At 36.6% G+C, this 20,914-nt stretch overlaps 1 protein-coding gene across 1 annotated transcript in view; it reads right to left on the bottom strand.

Annotated features, from left to right (window-relative positions):
• Window positions 1–20,914, bottom strand: part of LRCH1 (leucine rich repeats and calponin homology domain containing 1) — an 86,090-nt gene that overhangs the window by 20,545 nt on the left and 44,631 nt on the right. The window contains exons 4-16 of the mRNA XM_053455531.1: window positions 18,444–18,549; window positions 17,525–17,661; window positions 16,275–16,405; window positions 14,954–15,038; window positions 11,183–11,291; window positions 10,718–10,815; window positions 9,732–9,799; window positions 9,275–9,361; window positions 7,955–8,038; window positions 7,822–7,858; window positions 7,573–7,620; window positions 6,798–6,867; window positions 1,958–2,062 (exon numbers count right to left, since the gene is read on the bottom strand). Coding sequence (XP_053311506.1) covers window positions 1,958–2,062; window positions 6,798–6,867; window positions 7,573–7,620; window positions 7,822–7,858; window positions 7,955–8,038; window positions 9,275–9,361; window positions 9,732–9,799; window positions 10,718–10,815; window positions 11,183–11,291; window positions 14,954–15,038; window positions 16,275–16,405; window positions 17,525–17,661; window positions 18,444–18,549 — 1,165 coding nt within the window. The remainder of the gene's footprint in view (window positions 1–1,957; window positions 2,063–6,797; window positions 6,868–7,572; window positions 7,621–7,821; window positions 7,859–7,954; window positions 8,039–9,274; window positions 9,362–9,731; window positions 9,800–10,717; window positions 10,816–11,182; window positions 11,292–14,953; window positions 15,039–16,274; window positions 16,406–17,524; window positions 17,662–18,443; window positions 18,550–20,914) is intronic.

Genomic DNA, 20,914 nt, shown 5'->3' with positions numbered 1-20,914 from the left:
CCCTTCCAAAGCATCTCTATCTGAACTGATCCAGACAAAGGCAAAAAAAAAACCAAATGCAATTTTGCCTCTGACGCTAGAATTCCTTCATATTAATTAAAAACAGTGACAGTGAATTATCTCCCTTGCAAAAAAGACAATATTATCTGCACTCACCATTTGCCTGGTTAATGGATTCCATAACTTTACTGCCCTCACTGCATACTACCTTCCTCTGTTTAGTTGGAACCATTGTTCTTCTAATCCTATATTATGGCCTCTTGCGATTTGCCCCTTAAGTGACCATTTCTTTATCACAATTTAAAAACAAAACACCATTTCCCAAATGACTAACAATGTATTGTTTCTGGTTGTTCTGTCATGCGTTGAGTCATATAATTGTCTTTTGATATGCCACTTCACTTGTATCTAATTTCCAATTGGTACCTGGATACTATCAATCCCTTATAATTTTGACTTCATCAGAGATTATTCATAACAACTCCCCAGTAACAGTATGTTTTATATACATAATACTTCCACAAACCTAATCCACAGACCATTAATGTAAGTCTGCTCTTATGCTAGGAAGCAAATAAGGTTTAAAATATTTAGATATTTCCCCTAGTTTCTGTTATTCCTATCCTTTCTAAAAGGATATAACCTGTAAAATGTATAGGACACTTGTGTATCATTTGACCAGGTTTCAGCAATACCCAGTATCTCATATTGTTAATACAATACAGTATTCCCCAACGTAACCCACCAAACTCCTTCCATTGGTAAACATACATTTCATTTTTCCAGGAAAATATTTCAAAACAACATATTCCTACCAATTTGCAGTGCTAGTCCATCCCTCCAGTCTTGACCCTTTTGTACTATTTTCTATCCTTTTCTATACTTTCTTGACCATTTTCTTTCATATGTGCACAAAAGCCCCCTTTCGCTTAGAAATGCAAGGCAAGCAGAAATGCAGAGTGGCTCACTCACCCTACAGAGCTAATAAATAGTCCTATAAACTTTAATAAAGAATACTACTGATAATTCCTAAAGTACATTACTTTACATAGCATGCTAAATTACAAAAACATTCTAAAAAATATTATTTATTTTATAAAGCGTCATCATATTCCACAGCTCAGTACATTGGGTAATGATGACATAACAATTAGTAAATAACATAACAATTGGACTTACAGAAACAAGAAATAGGGAGGGCCCTGCTCAAGCAAAATTAAAATAAAAATGCAGAAAGCCTGCTATTAAACAGAAAACTATTAAATAAATAATAATAGTAATGACGCATACACTTTTTGATTGATTGTTTAGCCATGGAAATGTAAGGACGGATGAGAAAGACAATGGAAACTGGGACTTTGTACAGAATAACAGATAATTTCCACAATCATCGACACCAAAGAGAGCATTGGCAAGAGAGTTGTGCTCCCACACTTCATTATTCGTTATAAAGGACCAACACTGACAGGTTTCCAGAGAGAAAGGCTGAGCTGACCCTGTATAATGTGTAAGGAGGCTTTGAGAATAAATCTCACTGATTTAACTCTGCATTATATGGGGGCAGCCAAGCTCTTCCTACAGCAGAAGCTGAGTTTGGATCTTCATAATGCATAGTGGAGTCAAGGAGCTGAAACACAACTGTCCTGCAAACCTCCTGTCAGCTGTAACATACTACTGAATTATGTTTGGGAAGTACAATGGTCTAACATCCCAGACCTCCATTAAACAGTACGACAACATAGTGTTGACTTAACAGATTCCACCACAGCAGCAGATAACCCGTAAGCTTTCTAGTCTGCTCTGTTATGTTGGCCATGTAAATTATTATACAATGCACGAATATCATTATTTCATACATACATACATTTAACACATTAAGTGATGCCAACAGGTAACTGGTTTCTGAAAAGCAACTATACGGACATGCGATGCACATTCCACAATATACAATACCTACCACTGTCAATGGCTCCTTCTGTTGAGACCTCCAAGTTATAGCTGTCCCAATTTTGTGCCTGTGTAAGTTTGTTGAAGGAGATAGGAGGAAGAGTGAGGGACGGGTCTGTAGGAGGGGGTGTCAGAGGAGGTCCATACAAAGCAAAAGAGGACCAGAATAAATCACAATTTGAAGCAACAGTATGTTAGGAAAGCAGTCAAATCAAATTTGAATAGTGATATCTGTTAATTAGCTTCCTTAATATATACAAAAACATTGCGTTTTGTTCCTAAACCTCAGCTACTGATTATACCATGAAAATATAACCCATATTAATATTTGATTTAACATAAAAGCTACCCAGATTAAAGGGGTTTGTTATTAACAATGTTGGACATTTGTATCTATAAAGATGAAGTGTCTTTCGGAAACCTGGTGCTGTCCAACCACATGGAACAAACAACAAATTAGTAACTGTACATAAACAAATAGTAAATATATTTGTATTTTTCTCATGTTTTTGCAGGATAAACCACATGCTTTATCAATGCTGATAAAGACTTGAGGGAAAAATAGTAAAACAAAACATCTGTAATCAAACATTTTATTCATTTTTATTCTGTTTGCATGTGCTTTATTTTATGTTTTCTAGGAATACGGTAGTAGAGTTTAAATTCTTTGTTCTATAAAACTGGATGAAAAAAATAATGAAGGTAAGAAGTTACATTTTATTTATATACTTTCAATTATATGTAAATTTTATTTGCAATTGTTAATTCCATAGGAATATGGTGTCATATAACATCGCTCTAGAACACATAGATCTATTTTGGTAAATTAAACTGATTACAATGCTAAGTGATTGTAATTAAAACATGCACTGAGAGTGGTATACACAAATGTAAAATGTACTTAATTATACAATGATTAGGATTTATTAATACAGTTTCAACACAGTGCATCCTTATTGTGTTATACATGGCAACACATATTTACATTGACACACACCTATACATACTGTATCTGTTTTCAAAGTTTTGTTATTATTAGTATGCAACATGGAAAAATGTCACTTATTCCTTCTCACGATAATTCTTTCCACTCGCATTGTTGGTAAATATCTCTCGAATATGAAAAAAACGGTGATGTGTGTTAAGAAAAAAAGGAAGCCCTCTTTTGCATGTAAAAACTTCTTGCCTTAGACATGTCCATAGTAAGAATAAGTCTATATTTATTCTGCTAGAATGTTCAGCAATATATATTCCAGGATATGTAGGATAGGCTACAAGCAATGCAAGTAATAATGCAATACTGTATAAGAATTTAGCAGACTGTCTATATTATTAAATATGTCCCTTGTATGTCTGTATTTTTATTAATTGTTAATGCATGCAAACTGAATATTGCAAATAATCTGATTTGCACCGGGAGAGGGTTAACTTATCTGTTACATTAGAGAGTGATTAATAGAGTGATTAGTAGATGGATTTTGTTCTCCAGTTGTTGCTCCCTAATACAACAATTGGAAAGAATGGTGCTGATGGCTTTACTGACCTGTTATTTTTTGGGTCTAAAGCACAAGCATCAAGCCTGCTAAATAGAATGGTTGACAAAGAAAAAAAAACAAGAACAGGCTCAAAAGCAAGTGTACTTAATTAGATTTCTGAAAATGTGAATCAGATGAGCAAGCTAATGTTGGATACAATGTCATGCCTGGTGCATTCCTTCCTACCTGATTGCCTAACATCCTAAAACCGTAACAGTATTGGACAAAATATTTCAATGAGGAAAGAAGCCATGTAACTGCTTTATTTCTTCTGCTGCAAACACCATGACACAATCCAGACTCCTTGTGCAATGAAGATGAACACAAGCGCATTTAAAAAAACAAATATATGTATTTCAATTCATATATATATATTATAGTCAGGATGTCTTTTTAAATAATTTCTTAAAATAGGAGGTACAAATGTAGCCATATAAAAAATCTTTGCAATGAGCAATCTGGCACGGCGCTTATCTGAGGACAGCATCCAGAATAAGCTTTAGTGTGTGGCCAGACCCCACTCTATTTGGAAAGAATTTCCGCAGACAGCTGGCACTCTTCAAAAGATTGGGAAGATGTTCAGTGTTTCTGAAAAGTATCTTAAGTTTTCAACATACCAGGGACAAAGTTAAAATGTATCTTATGGGTGGTTCCTGAACTAAATATTCTTACATTGCACAAAGAAAAAGAAATAGAGCCGAATGGTGTATTTCATTGTGTAGGAAGTGCTAACATATGAATACAGTATAAAAGTGACAGATAATGAACACTGTTTATACACATATATTACAAAAGTTCTGAATACTAACAGATCCCTAGAACGTGTTCTTTTTAACATTCTTTCCCTGACAGCCTGTGCGGGAATGCAACTGATCTGAAGCAGAACATGCCAACATGGATAAAGAGCTGCTTCAAAACAAGCTGCTGTCATCCAGACATTGAGACTTTGTCACTCAATCAGATATCATTATTTTCATGTGGCTGGTCTCTCAGCAATGACTCTCCAAATAACTGACTGATAAACTACAACGCCTGTGGTTTTGTAGTCAGCAGCGACATGTATATTAACCAAAGAACTGTTCTGAGGTTACGGAATGGTCTGGAATTAAGCCTAATGGGGATATAAATTCTGCAAAACTATGGATGACATTGGCTTAACGAAGCCTCTTGTAGTAAATACACATGCTTGGTCTGAGAAGTATGATGTGAGTGCACCAGGAACACCCAGGTCAACAGAAAAGAGGTGGCATAGAGCACTCACCAGTTTACAAGATCAAGTATGAGTATTAGTAATGAGTATTAGTACAGTTATGGAAATACATGTATTTTTTTTAGCTATAAAAGCTTATCCCAAAATAAAGGCTGTTTCTCCCATCTATAGAGCCATTGTACAAAGTCTGTATAGTGCCATACTTTATACATAGTATATCCGACTACATCAAATATAATACAGAAAGTACACAGATTCTGTCACTATACTGTATGTCACACACATACTGTGTGTTTCAAATACACATACAAGACTGGACCTCACCAAGACCATCTTAGGCTCCAAAGATCCAATCCTTTGTAATATGTGGTAAATTATTGTAAATAAATTGTAATTATTGTAAATGAGGATTTTTCACTAAAGGAGAGTTTGCAGGAGAGTTCTTTCACTGAGGGTGTTTTGTGCCCAAAAACCTGAGACTTGCTCAGCATTGTTTTTTACTGTTTCCTTAACCATGATTCTCCTTTCTAATTTTTCATGCACCCACACATATTATATATTGTTTGGGTTATTTTAAGGACTGATACAGTTGACTTTTGATACAATATGGATAAAACATTAAAATAATGAAACATTTTGAAAAATAATATTTTTTTGTAATATTTTACTATAAAAAGTGCAGTTGACCAAATTACCACACAATATATAATAATATGTGTCTTGAATTTGAAAAAACCAACATGCATAGGTTTTTGTAAAAAAAAATAAGCTACCTTTATGTCTCATTTGGGACTGATTGGGAGCCCACTAGCTCAAAATACCCCCCACAAAAGTATATATTTTGGGAGAGAAGACAAGCCAGGGTATTTCACTAGGAGCATTTGGACAATTATGCAACCAGATGGCCACCAATGTCTGCAAAGGGAGCCGTAACATTCACTTTTGTTGCATTTTTCACCAAGCTTTCCATGTGTTTTTTTTTTTTTTAGGATTTTTTTCACAAAGGAGCCTACAACTGCAGAAATATCCCCATGCATAGGTTTCTGAACATATATTTTTTTAAAATTTACAGGGCATACTACATGATATTTCACTGCACAACAGCACACAGAATAGGGCAAGGTAGGCGCACAGAAAATAAAGGGTTAAATGATAATACACTTTACAAACACAATTTAGATAACAAAAGACACAATTTCACAAGTATGCCAGCCTTTTGCTTTTCTCGTGCACCCACGCTTTTGTGGGCCCCAGCAGTCCCCAGCCCCGGGAACCATCGGGCAGCGCTATGCACGGGAGTGCACACTACAAGTTTTTTCATGACCTTCCATGTCATCATGATATGTTTTTGGGCCACATTTTTGATTACAGTATGGGGTTGCCTCTTCATAATGTACAACTCTCATGTGTTTATTGAAGACTTTGCTTTGGAATATCTTTACTAATTTCCATGGGACCACTGTTCTTTTTTCTTTTTTATAATCAGATGATGTGGGTAACAATTTGAAAAGATAGATATGATTTCTGATGCTGGATCATTATTCAAAAAAACATGTCTTTTTAGCCAGACCAGCACACCAACTGTAACATATTCAAGTTGCACCATTCTTGTTACCATGATTACAATAAATCAATATAGATAAATCAGCTCAGAAAGAGCAACTTGGAAGTAGGACATAAATAACATTGGTATTGATAATCATTTAAAAAACACATCTAGTTATTAAAACTGACAGCGTTCAGGCAACCACAGTTAAAAGTGCTGGATTTTTCCATAAAATTACTCTTTGAAGATATGAGATTTCAGTCAGGGCAAATTTAGTTTCATTATATGAAAAATAAAAAAATAAAAGCTATATGATTGTTATCCTTTAATTGTCCTTCACACTACTACTACTACTACTACTACTACTAAAGATACCTATACACACTAGCTTCCATCAAACCAGGCCATGACGGAGGTCCATTTCTAGGCAGGTGTCAGTCACATGACAAAACAAAATATGCATCTCATCCCAATACCAATAACTAATTGCTTGATTTCCCCCTCTTTCCATTCTGTCATCAAAACCAAAAACTTGCATAACAAAAATAATTAGACTTACCAGATCTCGGTTTAAGACCAAATGTTGTTGTGCTGTGTACTGGGGACATTGTGGGAGTGTTGTCTTCAGTCTGTATGCGAAGATAGAGATGCAATCATGTGTATATGTACACCAATAAATCCAACCATATTATAGCTCAGTTACGAATATAAAAAAAAAAGCACACTAACATCCTTTATCTGGTAAAACACAAAGCTAACTTGAAAGTTAACATTCTATGCAGAAATTACATTTGCAGAGAAACATTTCTTAAAATCTAAAACATCCGATAATGAAATGTTGTTATTTTTCCTTTTTCTCCTAATTTCATGCCCTTTATTTCAGGAATTTTCACCCTTATTCTTTCATTTCAGGCCCTACTTTCTTCCTTACTACAACGTACCCTATATCTCATAGGGCAAAAAAAGCCTCTCTTGCCACTGTCCGCACACGTCCATGCTGTCAGCTCCCGGTCCAGCATGTAACCCTTTCATGTCGATCCATACCATTAAGATAACAGTAGGCTTTACTCTAGCACTCACTGGAGATCCAGACGCAGAGGACTGATAGCGGCCTTTGTTGGTCATGTGATCGCTGTGCCATTAATTACAGAGACCATGTGTACTAATGTAACCACACGTGACTAAGATTAAGGTACAAACTATCCTAGGGTATTAAATACATCATGTGTATCGATACACCTGCTACATAAAAGCAAACTCCCTTCAAAACGCTTCTAATTCTATAAATAAGCAAGCATGTTTTTACATGTGATTAGAGAATTTATGAGACTGACCTCGTCCTGGGAATTTTGTGACGTTGGAGTCTCGTTTGTCATGCTATTCTGAAAATTGAAAACAAAATTAGCCTTGTTAGTATGTTGGAATCATAACATACATGCTCTTAAAACTCAGAGAGGTGGCTTTAAAATAAAACATTTAACGTATATGGTAGTACATTTAATGTCCTTCAATGTTTGATAAGCTCATAAAAAACCCATGTTACCATTTTGTTTTGTGTTTTATTGGTCTATAAAAATAATTACCTGCGCTATTGGAGACATCTGTAATTCCACTTGTCCACTGAAAGAAAGATAAATAAAAAAAGTTACACCATAAAACGGGAAGTAAGTTTGGAATATGTATTCCTTATATATTTTAGATGCTACACAAACTCACTTTATGGCAGACTTGTTTAAATCAGCAGCGGTGGTGGACTGTAGATTGTATAAATTCATTCCATCTTCAATTTCCATAGTTAGCCTAGAAGAGAAAATATAATAATGCCTCAGCAAGGCTTATTACCAATTAAACATGAAGATATCACAGACGGACATGAAAGCCACCAGAATGAACTGCTGGATACATAGGTTAATGTTCAGGTGCTAAATTAGGGTGTGCAACCCTTACTTAGCTAGTCCAGCACCTAAAAAGTTAAATTCTGGTGCTGGGCAGATTATAGACTGCACTGTAAGTAGGGTGTTAGGGGATGGCTAGGTAGGTAGGTTAGTATGGGGGCAGCAGCAAAACATCAGGAAATGTAATCTGACATAATAATGTTGTCTTTTATATAGGGCCAACAATTTACCCATAGTTTCTTTCAATACAAAATGAGAATGACAAAACTAGAATTGACAGACAAAGGCAAACATTATCACAGTGTGGTATGCCTGATTTTATACGATAACTGGCCAACAGACCACTGTTATCAACAGTAAATGAATGCAGGCTAAACATACATTCTTGATAATGCAATCCTTTTGGGAGTAAAAACATGTCCCTGCTTTTTGTCAATTAAAATCCCTGTTAAAAAATACACTAACAGGATACTTTTTTTTCCTACTACTTTATGGTTGTCACTGTACATGTGTAAAAAGGCATCTATCTGTTCACAGACCTGCAGGTTGTATGGAAATGTAAATGCCTCTGTAAATAAACCACGCATCACAAAATCGAAAGCTTATTTTCCGGTTAAACCTCCATGACTTTGTAGGTAAAGTTTGTGCTATTCACAAACCTCTGTGGACATGTAACACTCTACAGAAACAGGTAACTCTCCCAGAGACCTTCCGACCAGGAGCGATCCCCTTAAAACCAGAATAGTTCAAGCAAAATTCTACATGTAATAAACAAATCTCATTACGCATTACAAAATACACTTTAGGATATTTGTTTTTCTGGTTCTGGGAGAATAAATAATGGACATTGAAGGCCAACGATTGTGACAGGCACCTAAGGTACCAAGAGGAGATGACCAAGGCAAAAGGTCAGTAATCCAGGAGAAAATTAAAGCTGATGGAGAGTACCATGGGACATGCAGGTATCCAATCTAGCCCAGAGACACTCAATACTATCAGCTCCTGATGTCTAACAAGGCTGGCCCTGGCAAGCACAAGGGTAGGGAGCCACATGACTGCTGAGGAGGCAAGCAGGCTTGACATCAGCTTGTTTGCTTATTAGACACAACCTAAAACATACATAAAACATCCAAAATCATACCTTGTTGGATCTTGCAACATATCAACTGCTTCTCTTAATTGTTCTATCATAGGTGTGCTGTGATCTGCACCTTCAGAAGCATTTTTTCTGTGTAAAAAAAAGAATAAAAACAATGTTAAAATTTGAGTTAATATAGGGGTTACTTACAGAAAAGCTTATCATTACACATCGGCCACTACAACAGCAATGTACATTCAAATAGACTCATTGATTTATTCATTCATTTCAGATACACTAGGGCTAGCAGGAGATGAGTTCTGGAGATGTGGAGTATCCTCACCACCAGCCAGCTCCAGCCATTGCTTGTGCGAGAGTCCCAGGAGCTCTGCCGCTATAGCATTTTAACAAGGTAAGTATTTATTTACAGGTAAAGCATGCATATAGAAGTACTTACAAAGTACTTTCATATCCATTGTTTGTTGGTGGGGCTGTAGGGACATTACATTAATGTACTCACATGTTTTCTATTATCAAATGTGATTCCTCTAGTATTTCCAACGGTTCATCAAATTCAGAAACCTGGCTCTGTGAACAAAAATAAAATATTGCATGATGATGTATCTGTCCTGTTACCAGAGGCTTCAGCACCACATTTGTGTCTGGAAAGTGGTAAGAGCAACTAAGCATATAAGAACCTACTAGTTACACATTTCCAAGGATTTTGAATCTACACTGTCTTAACTGGGAAGTTTCTAAATGAGCTGACACAGGCTATAAACCTAACACATTAACAACCATACCTGAACACACAGTAAATTATTTGCAAAGTCCTGTGAGTATTTTGGATCGATAGCTATTGACATCACTACACGCAGGCTGCTGAACAAATGCAAATGCTGGATGTATAATATATATATATATATATATATATATATATATATATATATATATATATATATATATATATATATATATATATATATATATTGTGACAGGGTGAAAGATGGCTTTTATGTAAGCAGGAGATTGGAAAGAGCAGTTGATCCCAGTGATTAACTGCTGGTTCCATTAACACAGGTGCCCCAGGTTTAACTCTGCACTGTGAGATAAATGCAGGGTGGAGGAAACCTGAGAACAGCCCACTGCAATTTGTCTACATCTTGGAAGGAACAGGGGGTGTACCTGAGTTCCAGTCTGCTACTAGGAGAGACGACTTTTGGGGGGTCCGTTAGAAGTATATTCTGTTTTATTTTATACTGGAAACCAGCTTAGCTGGCCAGTTCTTTGTTAGTCAGGGAAGACTGCTTTATAGCAAGCCTCCTAAATAGGAGCAGGTTTTTCTTTGTGTGTTTGTTCGATTTAGTGCAATAAAAGCCTGGAAACATATTGGGTCTCCTACTGTCCCCGCAGCACTAAAAGTGTCCTAGCAGGTACCTTACTACAATATATCAATATATATATATACACACACACACACATATACACTACATTAATATAACTCACAAATTCATTGTCGATGGCATCTATGTTCTTGTTGTATTGGCAGACTGAGTTCTCCGGATCTCCAGTGAAATTACGGAGAGGACTGTGATGAGGTCCTACTAGGACAGGAAGAGAATTTTGTAAGCAAAACAATAAACATGGTGCGGTGTAAAGACTATCAAGAATATCAATAATATTCTGAGATAAATTATCCTGCAATAATAAACCGGACATCCATTAATTTCCACATCTACAGAAAGAGATGCCCGTGATTGCTTTGATGCTACCCCCTCTTTTCCCCAAGCCCGGTCATCTTGCACTCCCATCTACCCATAATTTGCTCCCTTCTTATCTTTAGTCACGATAGTTCAATCCAGTTTGTTGCAAATATATTTAGTTCTATCCCGGCACTTTGCAAATTCAAGTTCCTTGAAACATTATTGGTATTTGCTGCTATTTCTGTATAAAATGTTTTGGTCTCCTTACCATTTGCAGGGCTATTAAAATGCTGGTCTAAGTCTTCTTTGGTAAGATTTTCTTCTTCCAGGATATCAGACATTGGCACACTAGGACTGGCCGAGTCTTCATCACAGGGCTGTGAGAGACATAATTTAACCAACTTGTATATAAAAACAATATAAGCCCAAAATGAAACTGTTTCTATTGAATATTTTTACTTTATATTACAATAGTATGGGGTCACAAAAAAGAAAGATTCAAAGCACTTTTATCACCATAGCTACAAATGAAATGGTTTAATCAACAGATATATTCCACTGGTTGCTATGGTGATATTTGAAAAAAATAACATCCAATAACTGGTTTGTTAACATCAAACATTTCTATACACAACAGATTATATTTTTGCTGGTAGCTAACTGGGCCTTGACTGAAGTCTTTGCTGAATAATGTTTTCGGTGCTTTTCAAGGACAGAATAGGTGAACAGATAAGTCACATAAGGACTGTCCCCAATTGTACCTTTTCAATTGTAAGAACCATTAAAATTCATATAAAGAAAGAATAAACAGAATTCCCAAATTATGAGTCCATTGCACCAATATTTTCTGTACAATGCGACCCACCTTCCAAATGATTGGTGACGCTGCAGGTTTGGAAGAAAAGGGAAGCCTTGCAGTGTAGATTACTGCGTAACGGACAAAAGGAACAATACGCAACACAGTTGTATATTATTCAGCAGGTGTACTCAATATGACATCCATGATGCTTTCAAAGAATTCTACAGTTATATGCATCATTATATTTGCTTTGATGCTCAATGGTCCTATATGCAGCCAATAAGTAAACACACAGGGGTTATAGAAAGACAAAGGCCACCTGCACTTTAATCTCTCGGGATAGAGAGATTAAAGAGTGTGTTTGTTCCAAAGGTGCAGCACTCATGTTTTTGTTCCTCATTTACAAACAGCAAGTTTTGGCAACCTTGAAACTCCATCTGTTGTGAAAATCAAAATTTTCAGCCTGCAAATAGCTGACTAAGATTGTGGGAGCTGTTACAACTGGCTCATTTACACTATGGAGCCTGTGCCGAGCTGGCACAGTCTCCATAGATTGCAGTAAAAGGTGCTGCAGATATGAGGTTTTATCCTGGTGCCCCTATCAAAGATAGTGCCTGCGGAGTGAGCGGTTGGGATGCTGCTCTGGGTCAAGGCTATCGTAGTGCCCAAGGTAAACACATCCCTGTATAGAGCATCAGCAATGATATTAAGAGGAACAATTTTAACATTAACACACATTAAGACATGCTGGTGCAGAAGAAGAGGGCCTTTTGAATAGGGTTAATTTGCAATCCACCAGGAGGAGTAAATCAGCTGCTAGGTATCGGCCCAGGGAATGTGCTGCTTCCTGGTACCCGGCCTGCCACTGTGGAAGGAATCAATATGAAAATGCCTTCCTTCCACGTTTCCCAGTGTTTCCACATAATAGTTTTCAAACATTGTGTCGCTTACTAAATTGCAAATGTTGGTTGGCAAAAATAGATTTTTTTTATCTTTCCATACTACATTCCAAAGCAATGGTTGTCCACCAGGTATGTTAGAAATGTTACAAGAGATGTATTTTGTTAAATACCAAAACTGGGGGATATTTTGAAAAACAGAGACTTCTACAGTAGCATCAGAATTCTTAATTTTAGCCGTAAACCTTAGTGTGTCCAGCCCTGTCAACCAGATGTTTCCTAAGAGGGATGAAGTGTCATTGCATCACAGGTAAAATCCTCTGTCTCATATCCTGCAGCTGTACATTTATTTTTAGGCATCCAAGATGAAGAGGCACAGACTGACCAAAAGATGGCAAAAGCTGTATATAACTGAACCATTCCCCAGACTGAATACTCTACACATAGCTTAGGTAACTGTTTATTTTTCCCTCATATGTTCTATACATTAGGACTGAAACACTAATGAATATACACACACATCTTTATTATCAATGTATGCATTATCACGTGGTCCCATGTACACATTATTCTCAAAGAGCGCCATTCATTTGGCAGGCTGATATGATTGTGTCATAATCATGTCACAAAGCCAACAAGCCTATTTGTGTAAATATTGTTAATGCAATATACTTTTGTGTCCAATATGCTATCATTCAGTGGTGTATTTATGGGTCTCTGGTAGAGGACTGCATAAAACTTCCAGGCGCGGGCGGTCTTTCTGGGGCTGCGGGCGGGAGCGGGCGGTCAGGCACTGTACCTGCGGGTCCCGGTAATCCCGCACAGTCCCGCAAGGATGCCTTCTCGCTGCTCCATTACAGTGTCTCCTATCTTGCTCCGCCCATGAACAAGGCAGAGTCACGGGATGTGACGTCACTTCCCGTGACTCCGCCTTGTTCCTGGGCGGAGCAAGAGAAGAGACGGTGTGAGGGAACAACTCGAGGGCAGCCTTGCAGGACTGCGCGGGAAATCAGGTAAGGAGGCGGGCGTGATTGGCCACAAATGTGGTGGGAGCTGGCGGGATTTGCCACAAATGTGGCGGGAGCGGAACACCCACATTGTGGGAGCGGGATTCAAAACAATGGGAGGGGGCGGGAGCGGGATTCAAAAAGCAGTCCCGCGCAGGGCTCTAGTCTCTGGCCTAAGCAACGCCCCATGATGCCCCCTAGAGACCTACCTCATCCATCTAGAGAGTCTGAATTAGAAATGTAAAGTTTCCTGAAATTTTGAAGCCATGGGTTCCCCCGAAATAAATTTAAAAAAAGATTTGGGAAAATGGAGTGGAGTAGTTTTACGAATTGAAAATCATTTTGCTGACCTGTGAACACGAAATGCAGTGTATATAAAGGCATTATGCTTGAAATACAGCTTTTCAGTAAATAATAAACTAAATTTGCTTTTAAAAAAATTATTTTTTGTTACAAATAGAACAAGGTCTGTATATTTTAAGAACACTTCAACAATACACGAGAACAAGATGTTGGTCTCACTATTCTACTGAGAGGAGGAAAAGAAAAACCAACTTACTGACCAGACTCAGAATTTAGGTAAACATTACACTGTGATGTCCCCCAACTAGCCCATTGAGAGTTGTTGCTCTTAGGAGGCCAATCACTTAGTCGGCCTAGGCCATGATACCCCACAGCCATTACTGTTTAGTACTGCCCCTTTTAAATGCTACCATTTCATAGGGAACACCATCTTTCATCTCACAAGAGTTATGCACCCTTCTTAATCCTGGTCCTCAGTTTTTTTTTTTTTATTAACAAACCTTTTCGTCTCAGCTTCATGCTTTACTAATTAACGTTCAGTTCTTTTAAGTAGCATTTAAATGTTATAAATAACATGATTTTGCTTCAAACTTAATAAAATGGAGGCTGATACTCTCAAGAGCTAGATCTAAAAAATGCTGGGCCAATAATAAAATAATAAAATATTGTTTGCCTAAATACATAAAATAAATATAGACCAGGACATGGAAAACCTACAGCACTTATTTCTTTGTGTAACTATACCCTCACATAACCTAGACAGAAAGCTTGGGCTTCCTCTTGTATTTGGTGTTGGCATTGTACAGAACTGATGTATGCGTTCACAGTTTTTACATATCATTTATCACGCGCCAGGAAGTTCTGTAGGCAATTAACAATAAAATTAATATTGACAATATTTAAATCTGACCAAAACATTAGCATATGTCACGACAAGGGGAAGAGGGCCCTGCTCTTGCAAGTTTTCAATATATCAGGTGCTTTATAAAAAAAGAAAAAAAAGAAAAAGGTAATTGAGACAATATAGTTACCTCTATTGCCGATAAACGCTTCTCCCCACTGTCACTGCCAACACCTGAGTCTGAATCCTTTTTTATTGGAAATATGTCTTCAATGCTGTTGCACCAAAATAAAACAAAGTTAATAATACATTTATAAAGCATACAAAACTGCCCTAAAAATAGCCACAACCTACAATTTAAAGGAAACCACCTTCGAGATCATCAGGCCAATGACTTGTACATAACCCTCGCTACCGTCAAACCATCCTTTTCCTTGTACATAACCCTCGCTACCGTCAAACCATCCTTTTCCTTGTACATAACCCTCGCTACCGTCAAACCATCCTTTTCCTTGTACATAACTTCCTACCGTCAAACCATCCTTTTCCTTGTACATAACCCTCACTAACATCAAACCACCCTTTTATTTCTACTTTCCAATGTTTTAACACCGCTATAGATTCTGTATGGTATCTAAAAGTCCAACACTCCATATAAGAAAAGCCAGGCAACCCTGCCCATTCAACCACCTTCAGACACCACCATACTTTAGGCTACAATACAACGTCTTCTATCCTGCCGTTGCGCTAAGTTACAGGTACTGTCACTCAGGGATTCAGAAAAAGTGAAAGAGAAATTGTTGAAGTATAACGAATGACTAGAAACGTTATCATTGATTTTGCTGGCTTTTTGAACACAACGAAGGAAGTAACATCGAAACCTCAGTTTCTATACAGGTTTTAATTTTCTAAACAATATTAAATCAATTTTAGCTATTGTTGTTCAACAATTAACATGACTAAAGACCACCGAAGGTCAAGGAAAAAAACAAGAATGTGCAGCCCATATGCAGATTAAAAATATTTGAAAAAAAAAAATTTCCTGCATCATACACATGCATTTGTTGCTAGACGTTTTGAATGTTGTCCCTTTAATCTCTGCTACTTCTGACATCTCAAATAAAATGCCTTATGAAGTTGGTGGAAGGCATAATAGATCATGCTAATGCTATTGTAAACTGCTTCTAAGTTAAGGCAGGGCATCTTCAAAGCAATGGTATTGAGTGTGGAGGTATCCGACATTGAGTACCTATTCACAACCCTATAAAATCACATTACAACACAACAAACACTGAATGTATATTTTCAGGAATATAAAAGTACATTAACTCTTTAATGGCAGACACTGTGGAAGAATTATGCATGGACAGATAGATGTCCGGAATTAATAATGAAAACGTTGTTGTTTTACTTCAACCTGCCATGCAACTAAACTATTTTGTGACTTTCGTGTCACCTTTGCTAAACAGAGCACATTTTTATTTCGAAGTGCAGACACTTAACCAGCTCACCTTTCTTCGACGTGTTGCTGCAGAATTGGTCTTTCAATAGAATGAAGATAAAAAGGATCACCAGTCTTTTCCATCTGACAAGCTTGTATACTTAAATATTTGAATATGTGTACTTTGCCCTTTATACAAATCTATTAAAAAAAAAAAAGATTAAAAAAAGATTGAAAGCATCTATTATACAGGTAGTTTCTGCTTGAAGGAGAGATGGATATTAAAATACATTAGAGGGAAAAACCCTATCTTTGCCATATCCCTTCATATTTTTTACGTTCTAGAGACCTTACCTATTACCCAATGTTAAGTGTATTTTAATAATAATGTTTTTAAGGGGTTTAGGGGTAGTGAAGTTTTTTAAATTTTTTATTTATTTACTTTTGTATGGTTACGGATACAAGTGCAATACGCATCAGATTAGAATATATGATGCAGCAAAAAGATGGCAGCTCCTACATAAAATAACGATTTGCCAACATTCACCATTCTTGTCAGGACGCATATAGATTTTGCATGTTGCCGAGTGCCTTATGGAAAGTGCTATCCTGTTGATGGTTTATACATCCCATATACTACAGGTAATGCTTTATGTGTTGTTGAGCACAAAATGAAATGTTTGCAAAATCTCTCATTGAGCAAATAAAGGAGGACTCTGTTGATAAAGATATATCCTTCTTTGACATCCTTAAAATCAATATGGTCTAGAGATCACAATTAGTGGGCCTACATTTTTTCTGAACATTTCTATAAACTGTAAGTTACTTTATTATAACAAAAGAAGCTCTTGTAATTCAGTGGGAAGTGGAGCTTTATTTAAACATTGTATTACTGTGAGTGAATAATAAGAAAAGCTATTCTTAGTGATTCCAACAGATGAACCCATGCTGTATATAAAGCAGGATTATTATGAAAAGGTAATTGTAAAATACAAGCAGGATTTCAATTGCCACATTCTCCTCCAATGTGGCTTTAACTCACGTTGTTTGTACTATTCACCCAACAGGATTTCAGGATGCTAATTACACTATCCACATTGGGCCCATACTTTTTTCCCATTCACTAATAAATTAGCTTCAGCCTTTTGTGTAACTAGTCCCAGAAGACGGAGAAGTCCAAGTGGCCTAGTCTAGAAAGTACCAAAGTATGCAATACTTGAAATAAAGATGTGTCCTGGAAAACATGGTACACATGCCCACCTTTGGAGAGTATAAATTAAGGCTTACACGTGAATGCTTAGATCGAAGGGTGAGACTCACCTGTGCAGGTGGGGACTGGAGAGGGTTGTTTTCAAGTACTAATGCTTGTAATTGCACCATCTTTCTAAAACAAAGTGGTAGAACCAATACTTTATTGCAGGAAAAATCAAATCTCACCAAGGGAAGATCTACAATTTCTGAATAAAAATATAAAAAAAAAAGAATTCATCAGTTAGTGTCCACTGACCCAACCCAGCTACTTATCCTGCAATCCAATGAGATGTTTGTAATGGAGATGGATGCATGTGCTAGAAGTAATGACTAGGGTTGCGCCAGGTCAATCAAAATAGATTTTATTGTTATACCGCCTGTGCTAAATGACACTACAGCTTTTCAAAAGTGGTTGTGACTTCAGTCAGTATATGGTGTGTATGAAATCTGTACTTATTCCAAAGTGAGTAAAATGGATACCTAAAAAAACTGTTTGGTCTAAAACATCTTTTCTATAATTTAAAATATCTTAACACTTTTTTTCATTAATACAGTCTAATAGTAAATTACACAGGGAGAAACAAATAGAGTTTACTGTTCTTCTCATTGCCCTTCTAAACATCACTGATTTTATTCACAATAATATATAATTATACATATATATATATACATACATACACATTATTTATATATATATATATATATATATATATACACACACAATTTTCTATTTAAAGGGTAAATTAGATATGAATAGGGATTGAGTCATCTATCTAACCACGCTCATTAATCATCGTTTAACTTTAAATGGGATTTTAGAGGGGGACAAACTTTTCTCATGTTATTAAATCTCTTTCATATATTCCATCTACCAGCTTTGAAAGACACTTGTTGTGACTCACAGCTATGCTACCTATCTCACCTGTTTTAAAGCACTTGCATGATCTTGTTTGCTAATCATTATGTTCTATTTACATTAAACTCTTACCTTGAGGTAGGACCTTTAAGTAATTTCTTCTAACATTTAAATCTCTAAGGGACTTCAAAAGACCTATCTGTTGTGGCAAAGATGTGATTTCATTACAACTGATATCCTGCAAGAAAATAAATAAGTAAATTAATTTCACACAAAAAAAAAATGTTTAAGGCTTTCTTTAATCTGTTCAGGGACAGATAAAATGACCTGAACTCCATTTAACCACAATGGGTTTTTTCATATATGTATAATATGTATAATTATATATATATATATATAACTGACATTTATTTTCCAACAAGGTTGAACACATCTTAACATCAGTCTTAAAAACTAGTGACTATTATACAATAGGATAGCCTAATGCTGTGATATCTGGAGGTAAAACTTATCACTTAACCCATTCTTCCCCTAAAATCAGGATTTCCCCATTTGCCATTTTTGTAGGATACTTATACATTTCCCATGTTGCTAACACACGAACTGTCAGACAGAACTTTACACGTGGTGGACAGCAAAATATGAAATGTCTATACGTCCTGTAACAAAAATGGCCGGAGTCTCCAAGTGCAGCACTGCTTCCCGAGCCACTCTCCCATTTCTCCGGTGCAGGGGAGTGGTGTTTAACCATAATCACTGCAATGTAGTTTGTATCTATTTATCTAGTTTTTGAAAGTAAAACAGCTCAGAGAATACTTCCTTTGGAAAACTAGATTAATAGGATTTGGACCTCACACAAATCACCCTACTTTTTAACCACAATTTTTATTTTAAGACATATGGTTCCATTCATTTATGTTATACATATGCCTCTGAAGAAGGCAGCGGACGAAACGTGTTAGGTTATCTGCAATCAGTGCGTACAAACCTGAATTAAAAAAAACTCAAAACTTTATTTTATAGCATATATCCTTTAAACATATTTCTGGTGCTGATCTACACACGATTTATTTTAGCTATGCCCACTACCCAATTTCCCCATTACTCCAGACCCATTTAATGGTATTTGGGGCTAGTTCTGCCCTTGGCCATGGCTAATCCCACCCCTTGCAGAAATAACCACACCCCTCACGTGCCTAGCCCTACCTACTGCAAAGTCACTCCCCCAGAAGACAAAAGGCCCTGGGTAGTCTACCCTGGGAAGTTCCCAGCTATGCCAATACAGCAACCATGAAATTACCTTCGTCATCCTCATTAGGCTGCCAGAACCAATCCACTTCCCCCTATGGGAGTAGTTTATTTAGTTGAAAGTAACAATTATTTTTAAATGTTTCAATTGCATGCAAAGAAGGTGGGTTTTTTTTAGGAAATATACATGGGTTTTGTCAATCCATAGACACTGTGGACTTAGTCTACTAAACGATAACATTTAGTATTGGGAAAAATAACACATAAAATGCATTTAAATAAGTTCACGTTAACATATCTTTATTACTACTGGTGAATGATTACTCTCCATTAATACTATTAAGGGACTGTGAGACTGCACTATCGCCAATGTACTGCATTTAACACTCTACAAGATTATAGGAATGTTAATGGGGTCTGTAGCCAAAATGTTCCAGCTGCCTGAACGGTAATATAAAACAGGATGCTAATGCTTGCTTCTCCCACACACGATACTAAATAACTGTGTTGTGCAATGCATTATTAAACAGAGATTATACAGCTATATTTTTGGACACATGTAAAACTTTATGGAGGTACATAGAAGGCTTGACAGGAGTGCAGATACATTAAATCACATGTATTGGTTTTTGAGGGGGCTTGAAAGCTTTGGGGTCATTTGGCATTGCACTTACTTGCCTCAGCACTTCCTGTAAGGAACACAACAAATTGCATCCCCCAGCCTGCTAAAAAACCGCCAGTCACATTACCTCATAAAATATTGGGACGGTAACTGGAGTTGTCACAAATTACGTGACCTAAACTCCTCCACGCAGGAGGGCCTCTTGCGGACCCACTTTGAATACTTTTACAAGGGAAGTCTAATCGACAAATAACAGCAGCAACAGTCAGAAAGAAATGTACTGGTGAATAGTCAAAACAAATCCAAGGATCCTTACTTACTCTGTCTATCATGTGCTCGTGTTATCTGGTACACTACTGAGCTGCACACACAATTACTACATTTGACAACTGTGAGTTATGCACTGAAGTCTATCTTCCCTTGAGCTATAATCTTTTTTTTTATTCAGAAGTATATTTTCCAGCTCAGGCTAGAGGCCTAACTAGTGTGCCCTTTATCAAATTTCCCCTTTTTCCATATTCACTCAATGAAAATTATATTAAAATCTTATCAACCATAAATCAGCTTTTTTCAAGTGAGTTTCCTTGATTCTATTCAGTTTTTAATGCACATTACACACATATTATATATTACACACAAAGTGCCCTTGACTAATATTGGCATCCTTGGTAAATATGAGCAAATAAGGCCGTGAAAAAAAAAATGCTCTGCTCTAATGGATATCAAACAACTG

The sequence above is a fragment of the Spea bombifrons genome, chromosome 2, assembly GCF_027358695.1.
Source record: "Spea bombifrons isolate aSpeBom1 chromosome 2, aSpeBom1.2.pri, whole genome shotgun sequence".
Classification (NCBI taxonomy): domain Eukaryota; kingdom Metazoa; phylum Chordata; class Amphibia; order Anura; family Pelobatidae; genus Spea; species Spea bombifrons.
This window is presented reverse-complemented; position numbering and strand designations above follow the sequence as displayed.